Source organism: Gopherus evgoodei, chromosome 4 (assembly GCF_007399415.2).
Source record: "Gopherus evgoodei ecotype Sinaloan lineage chromosome 4, rGopEvg1_v1.p, whole genome shotgun sequence".
NCBI classification, from domain to species: domain Eukaryota; kingdom Metazoa; phylum Chordata; order Testudines; family Testudinidae; genus Gopherus; species Gopherus evgoodei.
Genome location: NC_044325.1, coordinates 119,680,957 through 119,704,791, shown reverse-complemented (window position 1 = coordinate 119,704,791; position 23,835 = coordinate 119,680,957). Strand labels below are relative to the sequence as shown.

Below are 23,835 nucleotides of genomic sequence, written 5' to 3'. Positions count from 1 at the left end.
GGATGACCTTGTAAACTGGAGTAATAGGAATAGGATGAAATTTAATAGTGAAAAGTGCAAGGTCATGTACTTAGGGATTAATAAGAATTTTAGATATACACTGGGAACGCATCAGTTGGAAGCAACAGAGGAGAAGGACCTTGGAGTATTGGTTGATCGCAGGATGACTATGAGCCGCCAATGCGATATGGCCGTCAAAAAAGCTAATGCGGTTTTAGGATGCATTAGGCGAGGTATTTCCAGCAAAGATAAGGAGGTGTTAGTACCGTTATATAAGGCGCTGGTGAGACCTCACTTGGAATACTGTGTGCAGTTCTGGTCTCCCATGTTTAAGAAGGATGAATTCAAACTGGAACAGGTTCAGAGACGGGCTACTAGGATGATTCGAGGAATGGAAAACCTGTCATATGAAAGGAGACTCAAAGAGCTTGGCTTGTTTAGTCTAGCCAAAAGAAGGCTGAGGGGGGATATGCTTGCTCTTTATAAATATATCAGAGGGATTAATATTAGGGAGGGAGAGGAATTATTTAAGCTTAGTACCAATGTAGACACAAGAACGAATGGGTATAAACTGGACACTAGGAAGTTTAGACTTGAAATTAGACGAAGGTTTCTAACCATTAGAGGAGTGAAGTTCTGGAACAGCCTTCCAAGGGGAGTAGTGGGGGCCAAAGACATATCTGGCTTTAAGACTAAGCTTGATAAATTTATGGAAGGGATGGTATGATGGGATAGCTTAATTTTGGCAATTGATCATTGATTATCAGCAGATAAGTATGCCATGTGGGCGGTAATGGGATGTTGGATGGGGTGGGATCTGAGTTACTGCAGAGAATTCTTTCCTGCTGGCTGGTGAGTCTTGCCCACATGCTCAGGGTTTAGCTGATCGCCATATTTGGGGTCGGGAAGGAATTTTCCTCCAGGGCAGATTGGCAGAGGCCCTGGAGGTTTTTCGCCTTCCCCTGCAGCGTGGGGCATGGGTCACTTGCTGGTGGATTCTCTGCAGCTTGAGGTCTTCAAACCACAATTTGAGGACTTCAGTAACTCGGACATAGGTTAGGGGTTTGTTATAGAAGTGGATGGGTAGGGTTCTGTGGCCTGCTTTGTGCAGGAGATCAGACTAGATGATCACATTGGTCCCTTCTGACCTTAAAGTCTATGAGTCTATGAGAATAATCCATACCCCCGAGCGATGCAGTTATACTGATCTAAGTACTGGCGGAAGAGCTTCTCCTGCTAGCACAGCTACTGCTTCTTGCAGAGGTGAAATTAAGTGTTAAGTCTTCACCAGAAGCACTACAGTGGCACAGCTGCAAATTTGTAGTGTAGATCTTCCCTTAGTATTCAGCTTTAAAGGAGACTAGATAAGCTACAAAGACACAACTTGCAGAAAACTATTTTTGTAGAGTAGTAACTGTCAACAGTGGTTCAAAGAAATGTGACAGGTATTGCAAAAAAGGAATGATTGATAGTGATAAAGGCAGTGGAGTTAGGCTTTTAATTTTTCTCTAGATCACAGTACTTGTAAGGTGAAGTCACTGTAAAATATCAGCCTTTGAAGTTAATGTTTGCTTAGGAAACAATGTGTGTGTGGAGATATGTAAATGTTATGGATTATCACACTAACAGGAGAGAGTATTATCTTGATCAGTGATTCTCAACCCACAGCCCAGCTAGCACACCGCTGCAGCCCAGGTGTGTGCTTAAAAAAACCCAGCCACGGCTGCCTGACCCCATGCGTGGCAGGGTCCAGGTCCCAGTTCCAGCTGCCCCACCCCGCATGTGGCACTCTTGGCCCCACTCTGTGGAGGAGTCTCTGGGCAGGGGGCACTGGGCATAGAGGTCTGTGGGGGGGGTTAGTGGGGTGGGCGCTGTGGTTCTCGACCTGCGGCTCATGTAACACATTTAGGTTGAGAACCACTGATCTTCTTTAATGACATTAAAGAACCTTATTACATAGTTTGGGTTTGTAAGTTCTAGACATGCAAAAATGGTGCTGTATTGCATTTGCTGTCTCATAGATGACACATTCTTTGCTGCTTCATTCCATAAAAGATTAATCATGTGTGTGATCATTGTCTGGGCCACAGAGATTAATTAATGTAATGATCAGGCTGAGGAAAACAACTTTCTGCAGTTTTCCTTAGTCCTGTCTTGAAACTGATGTGCTATAACTATAGATTACACAAAACTCTTACTTTTTTGTAAGGATTATAGTTTCTTAATACTTTACTGTTGCAAATCAAGGGCCTGACCAAAACCACATTGAAGTCCGTGGGAATCTTTTCACTGACTTTAGTGGGCTTTGGATCAGATCCCTAGTGATCACTCTTCTTATTTCAGCAAACCTTTTCCAAATATGCCAGTAACAGAAATTTATCTGTTTTCTGTATGGGATCAACGTCAAAACCTTGTGTGCAGCTCTCTTTTTATTTTATTTATTTATTTATTTTTGGACATAGCCTGTCCTGAAATATAGATCATTCATTTTAACCTATTGATTCCACTGGGAATGTTTTAGAGTTCGTATTTAGTAGTAGTGCTTTATTAAGCAAAGTCTTGTAGCTTACCTTGATCACAACTACTTAATTGCAACACACAAGCTGCCCATATGCACATTACTCTGGACTTCATATGCTCTAAAGGTTTTGTCAGAGCCTTGGAGGTTGTCAACAAGTCAGACACCACAGCAGCACATTGACCTGGAGAAGAACCCTGAGTTTGTATCCAGTGGCGGAGGCTTTGGACCTGTAAGTTTGGGGGTTTTTAAAACATGTTTTTATAATGCATACTACTTAAATGGGCTTAGTTTGTATGCTCCTAACTTGAAACTTTCATCTCCGTAATAAGACTGAAGACTTGTTGGGGGATTCTGAAAGCATGTGTGTTAATGTTTTCCTTTTGTATGTATGTGCTCAGGAGAATCTGTAGTCTTGGCTTTGTTCCTTTCTTTCAGACTAGGTAAATTGGGTGAGTCTTGCTGAGGAATCCAGGTATGCTAGGCAGACATAGCTATACCATGAAATCTGGTGGATGGGGGCTTACTTCACCTCTTACTTGTGGTATTTGTGTTCATTATGACATTCCCATTTTTTGCTGAACAACCACTGAGAACACAGAGTAGCTGCAGATGAAGGCTTATGTGTATTGTACCTATTTTTGTTAGATTCCCTCCAGTCAAAGGTGAGGATTACAGTATATGTGCTATGTGATACTGTACTCTGACCAGCTAATTAGCTTGAAAATACTTTTAAATCACATCCTTGGTATGGTTTTTCTTTTCTCCAGTACATTGAGGTACATCTTACTTTTTAAATTGCAATGCCATAAAACAAAAGAGAGCTCTCCAAAGGGGTGTTCAAATTAGGAGGCATCTGCATTTTTTTCCCCAAATAAGACTTTTACCTACTCAACAAGACTAAGTGAAACTTTCCCCTGGCAGCATTTGAACCTCTGAAATCCTTTCTATGGGGTAGTTTGACTTGAGAAACGTTTCATGAACCACAACGTTCAGATTATATATGGTTAGTAATTAGTATCCAAAAGAGGACACTTTTGCCAACAAAGAAATGTATCTCAGCCATAGGGACTTCAGTCCATTCTTATTTGTCTTTTCATCTTTGTTCTTACTTATGTTCCATTGTCTCACTCATCATATTCTCTCTTCCTGTTCCTTTTTGTTTCTTTTGTCTTGCCCCTGAATGTTCTCTTCACTTCCAAATGCAGTGGTTTCCCCAGGAATTGAAATTAGGGGGGGGTGTTCGAATTTGCAGGGGGGGTGTCAGGTCCAATGAGATATATAAAAGAGATATGAATAAAGTAAATGTTTTGTTAGGATTATGCAAATTTAACATAAGGAAAATGCAAGTTACACCAAAACACATAACAGATCTAGATTTCTAAAATAAAAAAAAATAAAAAAAAAAGTGTATTTAATTTAAATTGACTTTTGAAAAGTAAGCCATCATGGGATAAGAGGGCAGTCCTCTCATGGATCAGTAACTGGTTAAAAGATGGGAAACAAAGGGTAGGAATAAATTATGAGTTTTCAGAATGGAGAGAGATAAATAGTGGTATCCTTGAGGGGTCAGTACTGGGACCAGTACTGTTCAACATATTCATCTGGAAAAATGGGTAAACAGTGAGGTGGCAAAATTTGCAGATGATACAAAACTATTCAAGATAGTTAAGTCCCAGGCAGACTGCGAAGAGCTACAAAGGGATCTCACTGGGCGACTGGGCAACAAAATGGCAAATTAAATTCAATGTTGATAAATGCAAAGTAATGCACATGGGAAAGCAATCTCAACTATACATACAAAATGATGGTATCTGAATTAGCTGTTAACGCTCATGAAAGAGATCTTGGAGTCATTATGGATAGTTCTCTGAAAACATCCACTCAATGTGCAGCAGCAGTCACAAAAACAACCAATGTTGGGAATCATTAAGAAAGGAATAGATAATAAGACAGAAAATATCAAATTGCCTCTATATAAATCCATGGTACAGGTACATTTTGAATACTGTGTGCAGATCTGGTCACCTATCCTAAAAAATTTACATTGGAATTGGAAAAGGTACAGAGATGGGCAACTAAAATGATCAGGAGTATGAAACAGGAGAAGAGATTAAAATGACTGGGAATTTTCAGCTTAGAACAGAGATGACTAAGGGGGTATATGATAGAGGTCTACAAAATCTTGACTGGTGCGAAGAAAGTAAATAAGGAAATTTTATTTAATCCTTCACATAACAGAAAAACTAGCAGTCACCCAATGAAATTAATAGGCAGCAGGTTTTAAAAAAACAAAAGGAAGTACTTCTTCACACAATATAAAGTCAACCCAGGGAACTCTTTGCCAGGAGATGCTGTGAAGACCAAAACTATAACAGGATTATAAAAAGAACTAGATAAATTCCTGGAGAACAGGTCTATCTGTGGCTATTAGCCAGGATGGGAAGGGATGCAATACCATGCTCTGAGTGTCCCTAGTCTGTTTGCCAGAAGCTCGGAATGGGCAACAGGGGATGGTCACTTGATGATTACCTGTTCTGTTCATTCCCTCTGAAGCACCTGGCCTTGACCACTGTTGTAAGACAGGGTACTGGGCTACATAGACCATTGGTCTGACCCAGTATGACCATTCTTATGTAAAAATTAATTATAATAATAAAAATGTTTAGTACAGAAATTCCCCAATATAATAACCTCTCAAGATAGCAACAGTGTGAGATAACAACCTTGGCAAATAATGCATTTTAAAAATCTTGGCCTACTAGGAAACATATTTATATAAGTTTCCATTCCCAGTCACAAATCTAGCATTCTGGAGCAAAGTGACTAAAATATAGTCCAACAAACAAATGTTTATTTAACATGCCCCTCACTTTTCCCTTCACCGCACTCCACTCACTGGTGTTGTCCTTGGTCAGTGGAGACTCAGAGTTCAGAGGTGCTTTCATGTGAGTACACCTTCCAGGTGGGGGACAGGAAGGCACTTTGCTTGTTCCTCCAGCTGCTCACTGTTCGCTCTGGCCACGTCTGTTCGTTGTGCCATCGTTCACTCCACCACTCTGTTGCCAATGGCCCTGCACAGTCACCTTCTGCTGCCACCTGCCACTGTGACCTCTGCGAGTTGGTCTCTTGGACCAGACTTCAAAGAGAAACTGCTGAGCTTCAGTTCATCTGCAAATTTGACACCATCAGCTCAGGATTGAACAAAGACTGTGAATGGCTTGCCAATTACAGAACCAGTTTCTCCTCTCTTGGTTTTCACACCTCAACTGCTAGAACAGGGCCTCATCCTCCCTGATTGAACTGACCTCGTTATCTCTAGCTTGCTTGCTAGCACACATATATATACCTGCCCCTGGATATTTCCATTACATGCATCTGAGGAAGTGGGTATTCACCCACGAAAGCTCATGCTCCAAAACGTCTGTTAGTCTATAAGGTGCCACAGGATTCTTTGCTACTTTTACAGATCCAGACTAACACGGCTACCCTCTGATACTTGACACCAGCTCTCAGTGATTTCAGCTGAGCTCTCAGTGCGGGAACCTTGCTCACTGCTAGTGCAGTCTGGATTGTCTCTTACACAGAAACACTGAGCCCACAGGAACACTGTCCCCACAACAGGACTAAGCACTTAGACTGATTGTCAGTGATTTCAGCAGCAGTGGTCACTTAACAGAACAAAAGACTATCTATGGAGCCTAATCAGCTCTGTCTTTAAACAGTGGAGAGGGACAGGTCCCCACCCTCTCTCTTGATGTCTTCAAATCATCACAGGCTACAGTTCTACTGCCCTTTACTCAGACAATAAGAACAACATTTCATCCCCCGTTCTCCCCACATTCAAGTGGTTTGTAACCCAACCCCAGCCAAAATCTATCACTTGGACAACACAGCTCTGTTTGCTGGATACCTAGGTAGATTAGGTGTGAATGTAAATATAATCTGGCCCTGAAGCCTTTCCCCGCAATCCCAGCTCATCACTAGCTGTCAGGGAGAGCTCATTTAGACTTTGCTTACAAATCATCATTTGAAATTATTAGGTTGGCCAGCGTCACCGAAATGAATGCACTGACATCATAAAAAACAGCTGTATAAGGAAGCTAGTCTATGTTCATACTTTTCAAATCTATTATACTTTTTCAGATACACTATTTTATCATACACTTTAAAAGCTTATACAGTGTGTATTAATGTTTTAGTTTAAATTCAGATTTCCAAACAGTCACTGAATTGGTATGTAACTAGCTCACAAAACTTGGGGGGATGTTTGGGGAAATCACTGTCCAAATGGTTCCCCTTCCCTCTGCTTGTGATACCTCTAGCATCTCTCCAAAAACTGAAAGAGAGGAGTGCTTCCAATGCGACAATGGAAGCCCAAGGACTCATTACTTCATTACTTCCTAGTTTCTCTGCTCTTCTTTTAATGCTCTACGGCGCACGACCCTGTAGTATAAAAGAAGAACACTAGGGTATCAGACTGCTCAGCAAGAATGGGAGATGCCCCCACGTACAGGGAGGATGCATTACATTTAATAAGTAGGAGGTGCACAGATAGACAGTCCTTCCTGTGTGTATTAAAGGGTCTGTCCCGTGGAGCTGCATTTTGACACTTGGATGGTCATGTGCTGATAACATTGAAGGCAGACCATTTAAACTGTTCTGTGTTCCTCTAAATAGCAGTAATTCTTTGAGCTGAAGCATCATTAAACATACATTAAAATTTATTTTTGCATTACAGCAGAGGTTATCAACCAAGAGGTATATCAAACTTTTTAGAGAGCTGCTTCAAGCCTACTAACAGTAATTATAGTAAAAATGGGGAGCCAAATTTGGCCTGGCTGCCTGTTGTGACCTGACATGCAGGGTGGGAGGGGAACGGGTTCCAAGTTACAAAACAAAAAAAACCCAAAACTGCCAAGGTGAAGCGTGGTTCAGAAAAGGTCAAGAATCCTGGCTTTAGAGAAAACTTGAAGTTATTTTAGTACCTAGTTATAGAACAGGAATTGTGCTGTTATATATGAGTGTATTAAACAAGTTGCTAAATACTTTTTCCACAGGTTGCTGATGATGGTTATGGTGTGTCTTACCTTCATGTGGGTGAACACCTCATCCATTTCCATGTGTCCAGCAAATTCTCTTGTCCTGAGACAGTAAGTGTGAAGTAAAATTACAATTCTATTAACCTTTCCTACACAGTTCAGTAGTGATTACATTTGCAGATTCATTTGTGAAATGTCCCTTGAGTCATATTTTTAAAAACATATCTGAATCTGTAGTACGTGGCTTCCCTGTGGTTATTGCTGCTGACTTTTTCAGATCTGCTGTGAATCTGTTTTCTCCCCTTGTATGTGTTTGAATATCTTTATAAACAATGGAAGCTGCCCCCAATCAAGTTTGTCTAGACTTTCATACACCATGAAAATATGTGGCCTGATCCTTTTCTCTCCCATGCAGTGCCATGGGACTCATGTAAACACCACTGGTGGATTCTCATAATACACCACTGGTGGATTCTCATAATACTGCACATCTTTCTTCAGGCCTTCCACTAGTTGGAGGCATTGGAGCTTTAAGACAGTGCAGAATATATGCCATCTCTTTCTGAAACAAGTTATCTCCTAGCTTAACTATAGTATGTGAAGCTTGTCCAGTTATTGTGTTGATTTAATAAACGTGTAGTATATTCTGAAGCTTTTAGTGAGGGTCATCCATTAGGACAGGAGTAGGCAACCTATGGCACGTGCGCCGAAGGCGGTACGTGAGCTGATTTTTCAGTGGCATTCACACTGCCCGGGTCCTGGCCATCGGTCTGGGGGGCTCTGCATTTTAATTTAATTTTAAATGAAGCTTCTTAAACATTTTGAAAACCTTATTTACTTTACATACACCAATAGTTTAGTTATATAGTTTAGACTTATAGAAAGAGACCTTCTAAAAACATTAAAATGTATTACTGGCATACCAAACCTTAAATCAGAGTGAATAAATGGAGATTCGGCACACCACTTCTGAAAGGTTGCCGACCCCTTCATTAGGATCAGGTGGGAATATACTGTGATACAGGTAGAGCCACAGTCATTGATTTTATTTTTTTACTGTGTTTCTATCAACCTGCTGAATTTTAGCCACATAGGTGATCTCATTGTCTTGTTGGGACTGATCTCATAGATAATTTAAGGTATCTTAACGATGCTTCCAGTGCTACTATTCCCTGGATTAGGACATAAATTGTTGTCCTTGCATCATGCAAATTCATTCTTTAGTTGCCTCAGTTTTTTGCCTTACTCATCAGTGAAGTCAGAGTTCCACACCAAGAAGGAAGCACTTTTTATTAGTGACCTTGACTTCAATACTGTTTCTACATTCAGTGTGCACTGTGTTCAGTGTTATAACTGTTTGGTCCTATTTTTAATCTTAATTCCTTCCTTTCGTTATTGATCTTTAATTTACAAGGAGGAAAGCTGGTCTGGGTCAGAGTTTATTAATAGACTAGAGCATTGTTGTACAATTATTTACTATAGTTTTCATAACCATCTGGTGCCAGAAAGATAAGAGATCCTAACACAACCTCAAGTACAAAATGTATTTGTAATGGGTTTCCCCCCCACCCTGGGTGTCACCTGATGTACTGGGGTACCAGTGAGCCTGCCTGCCTGTTCCAGCAGCCTGGGCTCCCTTACACTGTCCTCCTGAGCCAGGCCCTCAAGCCTACTCCAGCACACACACCAGTAGGGACAGACCCAGCTGCAGAAAGCCAGACGCTGAAATCAGCTCTGCATGGGAAGACTCAGCTAGCGAATTGTGCAGCAGTCAAGTGCACACCACTCTCTGGAGTGCAAACTCAAAATTGTATCGTCTTGTGTTGCACAGAGGACTGTGCAGTGTAAGCTCATGAAAATTGCTTCCTCCTTCAATGTGGAGGAAGATATGCACAGCTTTTTGCCGCCCAGTTTTGAAAACCTGTTTTTAGAGAAAACAAAAACAAATTTATTTAACTACAAAAGATTATAAGGGATAGCAGACAGATCAAAGCAGATTACTGAGCAAATAAAACAAACATGCAAACTAAGCTTAATATGCTAAAAAAATTGGTTACAAACAGTAATTTCTCACCGTAAATGTTGTTTTAAGCAGATTGCAGAGATTCTTGATGGCAGGTGTCTCTTGCTTGCAGATTAAAACTCCAGGTATTTCTTTCACAGACCAGACACTTTCCCAACCTGGGGCTCAGTCCCTCCCCACCTCCACTTTCTCTGTTTTCTTAGGCCTTGTCTACACTGGCAAGTTTCTGCACAGCAAAGCAGTTTTCTGCAGTGTAACTCCCAAGGTATAGACGCTGCCAGGCCACATAGTGCGCAGATACTTCTCAGTTGCAGCGTTGCAAAAAAACCACCTTGGTGAGCGTCGTAAGCCTTACAGCACAGAGGGTCCAGTGCTGTATTGGCAGTGTAAACACATAACAGCGCAGAAAGTAATCAGTTGGCCTCCGGAAGTGTCCCATAATCCCTCAAGTGGCCGTTCTGTTCATTGTTTTGAACTTGGCTGCCCTGGAGATATGCACCCCTCCCCTTTCAAAGCTGTGTGTGTGTGTGTGTGTGTGTGTGTGTGTGTGTGTGTGTGTGTGTGTGAAAGCGCGAGAGCACTGTGCAGAGTCCAGGGCGGGAGGTGGGTCTGATGTCAGCATTCGCCACTTCCCCTGGCTCAGGACTGGTTGCTTCCTGCCACTGTCTGAACTTCAAAGACAGCATGTTGACATACTCTGTCCCCCAAAACACAGTCTTTCCTCCCACCCTACACACACAACCACACACACACACTCTCTCTCTCTCTGCCCCCCACTTCAGGTGAAAAGCAACTGGCAGTGTACTAGGATGCTCATGGAACAATGGGATTGGGAAATCTCCATCATGTGATGCTGTGCCTGCCCCACAAGGCATTGCAAACCCTTCCCACAACACCCTGCAGCCAGTTGCACAATGGGATAGCTACCACAATGCACTACTCTCTTTGCCGTTGCAAGAGCTGCTAATGTGGATGTGCTCCACTGTCATAAGGAGCACAGTATGGACACGCCACAGCAGTTTAATTCCGGCACTTTAATAAAAGTGGTATAACTTGTTGCGCAGAAACTTGCCAGCATAGACATACCCTTATGTTTCCAGCAGTCATCCTGGGCGAGGATTCAGTGAAGAATTAACTTGATTAAGTCACTCTCCGGCCTTAAGTTTTACATATAGCAGGAATCCTTTGTTTTCCAGTGTGATCTCTTCCCCCTACCCCCTCTCTCCCCCAGAAGAAAAATACTGGTATTCTATTATGGAGTCCAGTACCATGTGACTTCGATCACATGACCTTGCAGTGTCAAAGCAGCCATGAGTCAGAGACTGTTTGTAGCATCCCAGGAAGGTAGGAAATTAGCATCTTCAAAGACCTATTGTTTTTCCCATAATGGCCCATCCACACTGATTGCATTCTGTCTGGTGGGCATTCCTCAGGTGCAAATACTTTTGTAGTACAGATGTATAGTCAATATTCCTAACTTTAGATACAAAAATCATACATGCATACAAATTGGATAATCATATTCAGTAAATCATAATCTTTCCAATGAGATCTCACAAGACCTATCTTGCATAAAAAACATTTTAGATATGCTATAATCATATTATAACAATATTTCTATAAAGAATATGGGCTGTAGTGTCACAATTGTCACGAGAGACTTCATGTTAAAAGATTTCTCCCAGGTCATCTATATTTCCTTATATTTTGATGTCATTTGAAAGTCAGTTCCTGCTGAGTCTTTTTTTTTTTAAACATGCCACTCTTTGAAATAGTAATCTGCAGAAGTCAATGCTGTTCCTGTGGGAGAAAATTTTTCAATTTAACCTACCATAAAGACTAATCTAATTTCAAACTAAAATGCAGCTAAATTCCTTTTACAGGGAAGTAAATGGATATGGAGAAGGATCTAGGCTGAGATAGCCCTCTTATATACTGCATTAAAATTATTCAGATTTTCACCTTTTCCTGCTTCACTATGAATAGATGACTGCTTCATTCCATAGATTTCAGAATTACAAAAAATGAAAGGAGGAAATAGATAAGTTTGGCTACAAGATAATGGTGACAGTTCTTGCATTACAACTCTTTCTATGTCTTTTTATTCTCTTAGGATTCTCATCGTTTTGGAGAAAACATCAAGCAAGCAATGGTTGACACCATAGCTTTGTTTGGCGTTGGTATGAACTCTACCAAGTGATTCCCTAATATCAATGCCAGTGTCCTACCATTGGGGCGAGAACTCTTCTGATCAATGAATGAAAGCAAGGTGTACTACGCAACGGTTAGAGGGGATTTGGGTCATAATCATCCAGTGATTACCTGTGAATAAGGATTCAACACCTAGGCTGAGGTTCAAATGTCCTATCACTTTGCAATAGCTCAGAAGAATTTTCTTCCCATAAGGGATAACTTTAGACATCCTATGTGATTCTAGGGATAGTATAAGGCAACATCATGTGAAAGGCATGTGTACTGTAGCTACTGTAGGCCTGTCTCAATTTTGTGTACATTTAGTAACTTTTTACTTAAAATCTGGGTCTACTTGTATTTCGTAACTGAGTGGATAAAATTTATTAAGTCAACCTCAATCAGCAGAAAGTATTTGACATACATACATACTGATAGCAAAACATGAATTAGTGTATCTGCTGCTTCTGTCTGAGAGTGACAAGACCTGTGGATATTCATCTAAGTTGTCACTTTTTTAAAGGTATTTCTTTGCATTGAAAATATATCACAACCTGACATAACCTACTGTAATGCACTAACTGAAAACATATTGTGCTGCTTGGAAATAAGTAAATGCTGCAGTGGGTGGTAAAATAGTTGCATTACATAAAAGAATGGCAGGTATCACCTATTTTCCTCCGTTTTATAAGCCTATAGTTTACCACATCTTAAATTTTATTACCATCTGAACATACTGCACGTTGTATGAGCCAGTGCCTTCAAAATGAAAGGCCTCAAATACAGGGAAATCTTACACTGTGGGGTTCTTGTTTTTTTAATTATTTCTATAAATTTTCTGTGCTGAACAAGTAGGAATGGGATTGTAAATTTAATTCTCAAATTGATTTATTTAGGTGCAACATAGGATAAGAGTTCATGTTTTTACACATTACAATTTGGCTGAGGGCCTCTATGTGAAATGCCCCTTTTTCTGTCTAATGAAAGACCAATCCTGATGAGACAATGAATTAACTTTGTTTCAGAACCACATTTCTAAAAACACCATTTTGCTGTATAAGTCATCGAAGATAACTGCTGCATCTCATGCACGTTTTCTCCGGGACTCCAGGGAACGTAGTCATTAGCTACATACAAACCTGTTGGGCAATCCATAGACTGTCTGCAGATAAGGAACTGCATCTTGTCTACCCCCATGCTTAAAGCAGCACCCACCACATTTCCAAACATTTTTATGGGGAAAGGATTAAGACAGCCAAATGGTAATGCCAGAATGGTGAAATCTAGCATTCTCTGGTCTCTGCCTGGAGTGGCTCTGGGTAGGGCCAGGGTGAATCAATGCACAGTTAATGAGGAAAGCAAATGGGGAGGGAGGGGGGAAAAACAGCAGTACCACTCAGAAAGGTATATAATATAAATTTTAAAAGCAGAGTAAAGAAAACCTTCACAGTTCATGGTTGCTATGAAATTAAATGAAGTAGCTTTTTGTGATGCCTCTCTTCCCTGGGATTCAAGGTTGTGTTCCTTTTAGACGGTCTTTATATCACATGAGCCTAAGCAGCATAAAATGTGCAAGTACTTGTCAAAGCAACTGTATATAAAAGGATCATGTAACACATACAGTGGTGGTCAGTACAAAAATGACTGCTGCTCCAGGGCTGTAATAACATTAACAGCCCTGTAAAGGAAAATGTCTAATTTTATTTTTAGATTGAGAATATGAATATTTTCTGACCCTTAATCTTGTTTTGACTCTGCCATGTAATTTTTTTTCCCTCTGGGTTTCACACGAATTCGATACACACGTTTGGGAAGAGGCCCTGCTGAAGATTACAGATGCATAGTCATGTAAATATTGTAATACGAGAACCTGACAGAAGTGAGTCAGATAGTGTGCAGGCAAAGAGATAATCAAATAAGCCTTACTGCAATTGGCAGGCATGGCATCTAATCAGACTATTGCAGCAACTTCACAGTGAATTGTCCTTTTGGAGCTGCAGAAATCATGCACTATTTATAATGACCACTGACCAGTCTGTATTAACATTGACATATTAGCTTGTAGGAGAATTTTTTATTAAGAAAATATTTAGGTTTGACTCTCAGGTTTTAAACGTTACATATGTAATTGTAGGTAGTGCAGTTATCAATGCAATTTTACATTCCTTAAGAGAGTGTAAATATAATTGGCACAGGAAGAGTTTGTTTTTATTGTATATGTTGAAAAGGATAAGTCTTATGTATTTTTTATTTGGAGCAGATAATTTCTAAACATAGTTTGTATTTCATTTATCTTAGAATGTCAACTGCATGTAAATAAAAATGTGCTCTTTTGGATGTAAATCTTAAAAATGCACAGTGAATGTAGGTTATCATTAATTAAAAGTTTTTTAATATTTCTATCCTCTACATTATGTACACAGTGAAACTGCTCACTTTTGTTTGCGTAAGTTCTATGAAAGTGACAGTTTACCTCTAATGTTTAGTGTGGTACACATAATACTAAGAAGCATGGCCAAGTTAAAATATTGTGTATTTAGAAAAATTCTTGATTGGTTATTTCTCAACCAGTGATTTAAGGAGGACAAAGCTAAGGTTGAGTAGGCAATAGAATTTGGTAGGAATTATAGTAAATGAGTTATTACATGGCACTGAGGAATTGGCTGGACAACTCAATTGTGCATTTCCGGAATCTCTAATATTTAGCTTTTTGGTATAATTTGAGAGATTTAATATTTAGGTGTTAACACTTACCTGATTGATGGCCCTAACTACTTTTAAAGTTTTGGGGTTTTTTTGGTTTTTGGTGGGAATATGGATTAGGGTGTCTGACTTTAGCCCCCCAAGTTTAAAAAAGTTCCTAATTTATTATGCTTTGTACCATATTGATTTCCTATATCAGATTTACTAATTTATACTGGTTTTATCATGCTCATTTACTCCACTTGTACTATCGTTTCATCAGTTATTTACATCTAACACTTCTAATTTGTTTAATTATATTTGTTCTGCCTTTCTAACTCTGAAAAATAAAAAATAAGGGTTTCACAATTATCACTCATCCTTTTGGAGTCTTCTTCCTTACCCTTTGCTCCAATGTCTCTGCTCATTGACCTAGGGTTACCACCTTGCCAGTATTTGAGTGGCCTGCATGTATTTTTTTAAACTATTGGCCAGTTGCCAGAAAAAATAATTCAATCTACCAAAGCTTGTTTTTTGTGGGTCTAAAGATTTGCGTAATTATCATAATACACTGGGATATCTAAAGTTAAATGTTTGTGTCCAGCTAAAGATGCTGCAGTGTTCCCACTTCCACAGTTTAAGCAATAACAGGTCAAAACTGTTGAAAATACAGCAGCTGTATGCTAGGGTTGCCAGGCATTCTGGTTTTCAACCAGAATGCCCAGTCAAAAGTGGATCCTGGTTGCTCCAGTCAGCACCGTGACCAGGCCACAAAAATCTGGTCGGATGGTGCAACAGGGCTAAGGCAGGCTCCCTGACTCCACATGGCTCCTGAAAGTGGTCGACATGTCTGACTCTTAGGCACAGGTGGTTATGGGAGCACTGCGTGCTGTCCCTGCCCTGAGTGCTGGCTCCGCAGCTCCCATTGGCTGGGGGTGGCTTCTGCGGGTGTGGATAGCACATTGAGCCCCCTGGACTCTCCACCTAAGAGCCAGCTATGCCGGCCGCTTTCAGGAGTTGCCTCAGGTAAGCGCTGCCTAACCAGAACTCATACCCTGAACCCGCTCCTGCACCCCAACCCTCTGCCCCAGCCGAGCCCCCTCCCACATCTTGAACCCCTCATTACCCCACCCCCAGAGCCTGCACTCCCAGCCAGAGTCCTGACCCCCTCCTGCACCCCTGCCCCAGCCTGGTGAAAGTGAGCAGAGGAGGGGGATGGAGTGGATAGAGCAAGGGTGTTAAATTTTGTACGTTTAGAAAGTGGGTAACCCAACTGTATGCCCAAGTGTGAGAGGTTTGTGTCAGAGAGTGAGAGGAGACATATGTGATGCAGTAGGTACTGTCTGTGTGGGGAATGGGAGAGCAGGGGAGGACTTTAGGGGATGGACGATGCCAGAGCCTGTAACCTGAGCTAGGTAAGGGACGGGAAAGGTCAACACCTTTGCCTGGGAAGGGGACAAAGGAAGGGAGTGGCAAGAGGGAAGCAGTTTGAGTTTGGGCTTGGGGCTGTGTGGGTGGAATTCAGGGTATCCTAGCTAGGATCCAAGCACCCTGAAAGCCCAGAAGGACTCGGTGGAGGGGTCCTGACTGTGCCTGCAAGCTGTGCTGTAACCTGTGTTCCTGTTGTCCAATAAACCTTCTGTTTTACTGGTTGGCTAAGAGTCACTGTGGGGCCCAGGAAGAGGGGTGCAGGGTCAGACTCCCCCACACTCCGTGACAACATATTAGTAATCTTATTTATATATGTTATCTCTATAGATACGGTAAGTGGCTGTGTGGGGGAAAGATGCCTTGGGACAGGGGGTTGGCGATACTGTGGGCTTGGGGGGGGGAGGGGGAGAACAGGTTTTTTGCATTTCAAAGGTGGTAACCTTCCACGGACCTGTAATTTAAATCCACGCGCTGTTAAAGTCTATTGGAATAGAACTGCTTGAAGGAGTGAATGCGGGAGTTCAACTAACTACATTTATAACGTCTGCAGCAGCGCCTGCAGCTATGGCTCGGTGCTCGTTTTAACTTTATTTTTAAACACCAAAAAAGACTCGGGCTGCCGGGCACAACAACGCTAGTTCATGCGAAGCGTTTGGAAGTCGGGTAACGATACGGTCGTGAGATTAAAACGGCGGGCACTAGAGGGCAGCATGGCCCCGGGCGATAGATCAAACACTCCGGCCAGGGCCCTGGGCAGCCGAGCCCTCCTTGCATTAGAGCTCACAGGGTATCAAACGACACCTTGGTGGTTTTCTCCTTCGGCCTCCAGCTTTGTGTCCTTACCCCAACCTCTCCTTCCATTATTCTGAAGTCCCCGTGCCCGCAAAGCATGAGTCCACGCTGCCGAGCACTGGCCCCACGAGGGGAGGGAACGGACGGACCACTCAAAATGGCCGTGCCTGCTGGCCGAGGCGGCGTGGTGCGGAGCGCGCCCTCTGTCCCCCCAGCGCTGCTGGGCGGGGGCGGGCCATGCGGGATCCAGGGAGGGACTCGGACGCTGCCCTAGAACGCGCCCTGCTTCTGCGCGCGGCGGCATCCCCCGGGCCCCCGCGCACGAGCGACCCTCCTTGACAGCCCGCGCGAGGCCTGAAGTGGGCTGAGGCGCCCGCCTTGGCCCTCGCCCCGTGACTCCACCAGCTGCCCCCCCCCACCCACCCCCGCGCGGCCCTCGCGCAGGCGCTCCCGGCCCCCTCCTCTCCTCGGCCCCAACGTTCCGCCCAGGGCGCGCGGCGGCGGGTGTCGCACGCGGACCCCTCCCAGGCCCAGCGCGGAGCCGAAGGGGGATGGAGGCGGAAGGCGGGAGCTCGTTGCAGGGGCGAGGGGAAGTGAGGAGGCTGCTGCCTGATCGCCCCGGGGTCGTGAGCAGACCCTGTTGCCCCACCCAGGGGGCGGGCATGCGCTCCAGCCCCAGCGCAGGGGATCCCACTGAGCGTCCCCCTCAGGGTGGTGGTGATCCCGGGATAGGGGGGTCCCAATGCACATTATAGATGCAGCTAGAGGGAGTATCGTGAGCCACACATGGGAGAGCTGCCCCTAATGCAGCCCACAGTGCTCTGGAGGCGATGGGGGTCACAATCCAGCCTCCCTTGTGCCTCACTGGGGATCAACCCCATGTCCCGCTCATATGGGGCAGGCTCAAAATCCAGTCATACACACAGAGGGTTGAGGCTTATGATCCCACTGGGGTCCCAATTTCCCCTTTCTTCTTCTGCAAATGATAACACAGGGCAGTGTTTAGAAACCACAGTCTACTAGTTCCTCCACACACCTCCTCCTGGAGTCTGGGCACTAGTTATTTCTTGTCTGGATCCCTACAGATTCTGGATGCAAATCTGTCACTCTGGCTCCTAGGCACAACAGGAATAATAAAACCTTTTCAGTTGTTGCTACCCTTCTTTGCACTTGCGCTGTTTTCTATCTTCTAGTCCCCTAGGGTTAGAGGATTGTACCTATGTCTCCCCACCACACTCCCTGTCTCCCGTGGGGTTGAATATGAGAATCCATCCCACCCCTCTTTGAGTATTGAGAATAATAGTAAATTAGTCTTCAGGGTATGTCTCTTTGTTATGTATTTGTAGAGTGGCTAGCACAATACTGCCCTGGACTCTAGGCACTACTGTAATATAAATAATATTTATATAGAACTAATGTGACTATTAGTTGCTATAATAGAATATAAAGTATTGGATTTGCATTTTTTAAAAATTGCTAAAATTTCTGCTGTATATTCAGTTCTGGTTATGAATTTTGCAAACGTGGGTTTGTTTGGAATTAGACTTTGGTTTGGGCTCACCTTTAATTGTGTGTGTTTGTTTTGTTAAAATTATACTATTTATTTTATAGAGGAAAGACTTACCAAGAAGAATTTTGATCTAGAAAAGTTAAATATCCCCAAGGAGAAAAACAGATATGAACAAACTGAGATTCCAACTGTGGCTATGGAAAATCAGACACTGCTTGGTGGAATTTCAAGTACAGAAGATGGATTTATCACTGAAATATTTAGTCAAAATAGTCCATTTAGTTCTGAAAATCCTTAACTTTGAAAATACAGTAATTAATAAATCTGGTGAAGAAGAGTTTCCCTCCAGTCAAGACAGACATTTATGCACTATGGCTGTTGGAGAAACTTTGCTGGATCAATTCAAATACCCTCTTACTATTGAAAGTCAAAATACAATACTGCATGGTCAAAATACAGCCACTTGTAGAAGACAATCATGATAATGAAATCCTTGGAAATTATCAGAAACTACAAGACCTACATCCTTCAGAAGAAGCTAAACATATATCCACCTTATCGACCGTCACACTCATACAATGTCCATTTTCTATCTTCCTTAATGATGCAACATAGAAATTCTAATGTTTTGCCACTAAGTACCTGCCCTCCAGAAGGAACAATCAATCAAAATGTCAGAATGATACCCGTAAGATTCAACAAAATAGAGATTGCCATTTATAAACTTTCTCTTGATTTATGTGTGTGAATAAGCACAGTTCCCATATGAAGAAAAAGCATAAGATGCTTTAAAGTTATTACTATATAAGTTGTATTAGCTACAATTTCTCTCTTTTTTATTCTTCTATTCTATGTGGAACATAGGACCTTCACCACTGCCTTCCATTTTTGCCAGTCTCCTGCTGCAGTCGTAGGTTCACCATGTCATTCTGATAGCTTTCAATTCTGCTTATATTGTGCATTTCCATGTTATCCTTGGTCTTGTTGCTGCTTACCCCAGAGGTTTCAGTCTAACATCCATCTTGTTATTCTATTTGGGTCTTTCCTCCATGTATGTCCTAGCCATCTTCATTTTTTTTCCATAATTTCCTGTTCTACTGGTTTCTGTTTCATTCTCCTAGAGTTCTTCCTTAGTGATTTTTTTCTGGCCATCTGATATTGAGGATTTGTCTAAAGCTGCTAGCTGTTTATGAAAATTTGGAGTTTAGATAGTAAGGACTTAATAAGTCTCCAAGTTTCAGTCCGATATAATAAAACTGACTCTACAAAGGTGTTAAATAGTCAAAGTTACTTTGGAGGGCAAGATTTCTGTTTCTACAGTTGGCTTTAGAGTTACAAAGGCATGTCTGGCTTTCACTATTCTCTCTTTAATGTCTTTGGTCCACCTGTTGTACTTACAGTGCAGCCAAGATATGTGAAATATCCAACCTTTTCTATGGTTGTTTGCAGTGTTGTAGCCGTGTTGGTCCCAAGATTAGAAGGTGGGTGAGGTAATATCTTTTACTGGACTAACATCTGTTGGTGAAAGAGACAAGCTTTTAAACTAAGCAGTGCTCTTCTTCAAGTCTGGGAAAGGTACTCAGAATGTTACAGCTAAATACAAGGTGGAACAGATTGTTTAGCAAAAGTAGTTATCACACTTTCTAAGGGACCTTTCAAGGTGAAGTGGCTCGTTAGCACCTCTGCAGTCTTAGGACAAAAAAGGGAGGCTAGTGGGTTACAGATTGTTGCAATAAGCCATAAATCCATTGTCATTATTAAGACCATGATTTGTAGGACATGGCTACACTTGCGAGTTAGAGCACATTAAAGCAGCGCTGGGCACCTTAAGGGTATGGCTACACTTGCAGCTGTACAGTGCTGCCGAGAGACCGCTCCTGCGGCAGCGCTTTGAAGTGTGAGTGTGGTCGCGACACCAGCGCTGGGAGAGAGCTCTCCCAGCATTGCACATACTCCACCTCCCCGTGGGGATTAGCTTGCAGCCCTGGGAGCCATGCTCCCAGTGCTGGGGCACTGTTTATACTGGCGCTTTACAGAGCTGTAACTTGCTGCGCTCAGGGGGATGTTTTTTCACACCCCTGAGCGAGAAAGTTGCAGCGCTGTAAAGCGCCAGTGTAGCCAAGGCCTAACTCACGACACGTCCACACTGGCAAAGCATGTAGAGCACCCGGACTCCATGGCTGGAGCACTCCTGGTAATCCACCTTGACGAGAAGCATAATGCTTGCTGCACCTGAACTGGAGTCCCGTGGGGCTAGTGTGGACACTTTAGTCTATTAATGCACTCTGATTGGCCTCCAGAAGTGTCCCACAATACCTGTTCTAGCCACTCTGGTCATCATTTGGAACTTCTACTGCCCTGCCTCAGGTGACCAACCGTCAGACCCTACCCTTTAAATTCTCTCGGAATTTTGAAAATCCCCTTCCTGTTTGTTCAGCAAGGCGTGGAGTGGTCTCAGTGAATCTTTCCAGGTGACCATGGCTCCACACGCCAGGCGATCCCCTAGTATGGAGTAACAGCGAGGTGCTGGACTTCATCAGTATTCGGTGGGAGGAAGCTGTCCAGTCCCAGCTGTGCTCCAGCCGTAGGAATTATGATACCTTTGGGCAGATATCAAGGGACATGATGGAAAGGGGCCATGCCTGGGACGCATTACGGTGCAGGGTTAAAGTGAAGGAGCTGCAGAATGCCTACCACAAAGCCCACAAGACAAACCACCACTCCAGTGCTGCCCCTGTGACCTGCCGTTTTTACAAAGAGCTGGACACAATACTTGGGGGTGATCCCATATCCACTCCAAGGACCACCATGGACACTTCAGAGCCCAGTTCAACAAAGCTAGAGGAGGAAAGTGGGAGCGAGGGTGCTGAGGAGGAGGAAGCCAGCCCAGCATCCCTAGATGCATGCAGCCAGGAGCTGTTCTCAAGCCAGGAGGAAGGTAGCCAGTCGCAGCGGACGGTGCTTGGGGAATAACAAACACCAGAGGAGGTACCAGGTAAGTGGCTTTTATTTTGGGAAGGAAGTTGTTCAGTGCAGGCTTTTGGAGCAAGGAGGATTAGGGCTGCATGCATGCCTAGATGCGGAACTAGGGCAGTTGATGTGCTCTCTCACGTCATGGTAATCGGCCTCAGTGATCTCTTCAAAGGTCTCGTGCAGAAGCTGGGCAATGCGTTTGCACAGGTTCCTTGGCAGAGCTACTGTGCTCCTTGTCCCAGTCAGGCTAACATGCCCGTGCTACTGTGCCGTAAGGGGGGAGGAGGGGACCATTGCTGCACACAGGCAAGCTGCATATGGGCCAGAGTGGAAGCTGCATTGTAGTAGAAGACCCTCCCTTGCTTCCCAGGGTCACTCTCAGCAGCGAGATATCTTCCAGGAGGAACTCCTGTGTAAAATGTGGGGACAGTGTTCCTATAGGGGCCTCCTGCAGCTGTTAGCTCTCTCCAAGGCACAGAATCCCAGAGGACAGTATGGCCTGTGAAACAATCAATTCCCCTTGCCCTTGTGCTTACTCACCATTTTGGGGCTTCTGTGGGTTATGTGTGTTAGCTTTGGGATGGGCAGATTCTGCTATTGTGTAGACTGTGCTTGTCTTTAAGTACGGACGAATCATTGCTCTGTCCAGTGTGAACAATGCTGCCTCTATTAAGTGTTGCATTTTGGCTTTACAGATGCAACCTTGAAATCTCAGCTGTCCTTATTATCACTGGCCAAAAGACTCCAAAGCATAGGCGCCAACTTTCCCTGGCACCAGAGGGTGCTTGCACTGCCTCTGCCCCAACTCCACTCCTTCCCCCACCCAGCCCCGCCCCCATTCAACCCCTTCCCTAAAGTCCCCGCCCCAACTCTGCCCCCTCCCTGCCCCATTGGACTCCTTTCCCAAATCCCTGCCCCAGCCCCACCACTTCCTGAAGGGCACCACGTTCTCCCTCCTCCCCCCTCCCTCTGGCAAGCACTGGGAACTAGGGAGAAAAAGCAGGGACGCAGTGCGCCCAGGGGAGGAGGTTCAAGTGGAGGCGAAGGTGAGCTGGGGTCGGGGGGGACTGGGCAGGGGCACGGGCACCCACCAATTTTAACCTGTTGGTGCTCCAGCCCTGGAGCACCCACGGAGTCAGCGCCTATGCTCCAAAGAATTAAGAAGTGGCCACATAGAAACAAAGAGGACATGCTGCATGAAGTAACGCAGCAGTCCCTTAATGAAAATCAAAAAGCGCAGGAGTGGTGGGAGAGTGAAAGGAGGGTCCGCCAGCAACATGCGAGTCACTGTCACCAAAGCATGTAGCGGTTGCTAAGCATTATGGAGCTCCAAGCGGACTCGATGCAGGCGCTCGTAGCAAGGCAAGTGGAGCACTACCACCCCCACGCCCACCTGCATCCCTTGTCTCCAAACCCTTTCCCTTGTGCCCCCATGTCACCTCCAACCAACTTTTCCCCACCTCTGGGTTCTTATTGCCACCAGCTGCCTCCAACACTTGTAGCTTCACCACCCAGCCTTGCAAACTATGACCCTTACCTACTGCACTCAATCTCCATCACCGTGCATTTTAGCCAGCCTGAAGTGCAGCACTCATTGCACAGCACTCCAGACAGGAACGCTGAGTATGATAAAAGGACATACGCAAATCTGTGATTGAACCGATCCCCATCCTACCCCCTTGCCCTTTCTATTTCCCAAGCAGTTGTGTTTCTTTTCCATAAATAAATTTTCTTTTCAATAAATGGATTTTTTGGCTTTGAAAACATTCTTCATTATTGCATTAAGTAAAAGATAACTGGTAGCCCAGGAAAGCAACAGGCACTGCAAGTCAGTGTAGCAAACACAGATTCCTACTAACATTGGAACTACCACTCTTCACTCCTGTGCAGGGCACCAAACATTACTGGTGGCTTTCAGCCTCAGATTGCTCCCTCAAGGCATCCCTAATCCTTGCAGACTAGTGCTGGGCCCCTCTAATAGCCCTCCTCTCTGGCTGTTCAAATTCAGCCTTCAGGTGTTGAACCTCCAAGTTCCATCCCTGAGTGAATCTTTCACCCTTCCCTTCACAAATGTTATGGAGGGTACAGTACATGAATATAATCGTGGGGATATTGTCATCGGCCAGGTCCAACTTCCCATACAGACATCGCCAGCGGCCCTTTAAATGGCCAAAAGCACATTCCACAGTTATTCTGCACCGACTCAGCCTGTTGTTGAACCGCTCCTTACTTCTGTCAAGGCTCCCTGTGCAGGATTTCATGAGCCACAGCTTTAAAGGGTAAGCAGGTTCTCCAAGGATCACAATGGGCATTTCAATTTCCCCTACGGTGATCTTCTGGTATGGGAAGAAAGTCCCAGCTTATAGCTTCCTGAACAGGCCTGTGCTCTGAAAGGTGTGTGCGTCATGCACCTTTCCAGGCCAGCCTGCATCACCGCCCACAGTGATCCACAAGCACCTGGAGAACCATAGAGAAATACCCCTTCCAATTAACGTACTCGGACGCTAGGTGGGCTGGTGCCAGAATTGAATATGCATCCCATCTAGTCGCCCCTCCGCAATTAGGGAAACCCATTTGTGCAAAGCTAGTCACAATGTCATGCATGTTACCCAGAGTCATAGTTCTTCTGAGCAGGATGCGATTAATGGCCCTACAAACTTGCATCAACACGATT

At 43.8% G+C, this 23,835-nt stretch overlaps 2 protein-coding genes and 1 pseudogene across 3 annotated transcripts in view; all 3 read left to right on the top strand.

Annotated features, from left to right (window-relative positions):
• CPT1A (carnitine palmitoyltransferase 1A) overlaps positions 1–14,827 on the top strand; it is an 85,690-nt gene extending 70,863 nt beyond the window's left edge. Inside the window, 3 exon segments of the mRNA XM_030560735.1 lie at positions 2,646–2,750; positions 7,579–7,671; positions 11,697–14,827. Of these exon segments, the coding sequence (XP_030416595.1) occupies positions 2,646–2,750; positions 7,579–7,671; positions 11,697–11,783 (285 nt within the window). The 3' untranslated portion in view covers positions 11,784–14,827.
• Positions 14,828–18,301: 3,474 nt separating this feature from the next.
• Positions 18,302–18,936, top strand: LOC115651197 (annotated as a pseudogene).
• A 2,205-nt stretch (positions 18,937–21,141) lies between these two features.
• The window catches only part of TESMIN (testis expressed metallothionein like protein), a 35,537-nt gene continuing 32,843 nt past the window's right edge, over positions 21,142–23,835 (top strand). For both annotated transcript variants that reach the window (XM_030560733.1, XM_030560731.1), the window contains exon 1: positions 21,142–21,183. The gene's annotated coding sequence lies outside the window, so the exon portion shown is untranslated. The remainder of the gene's footprint in view (positions 21,184–23,835) is intronic.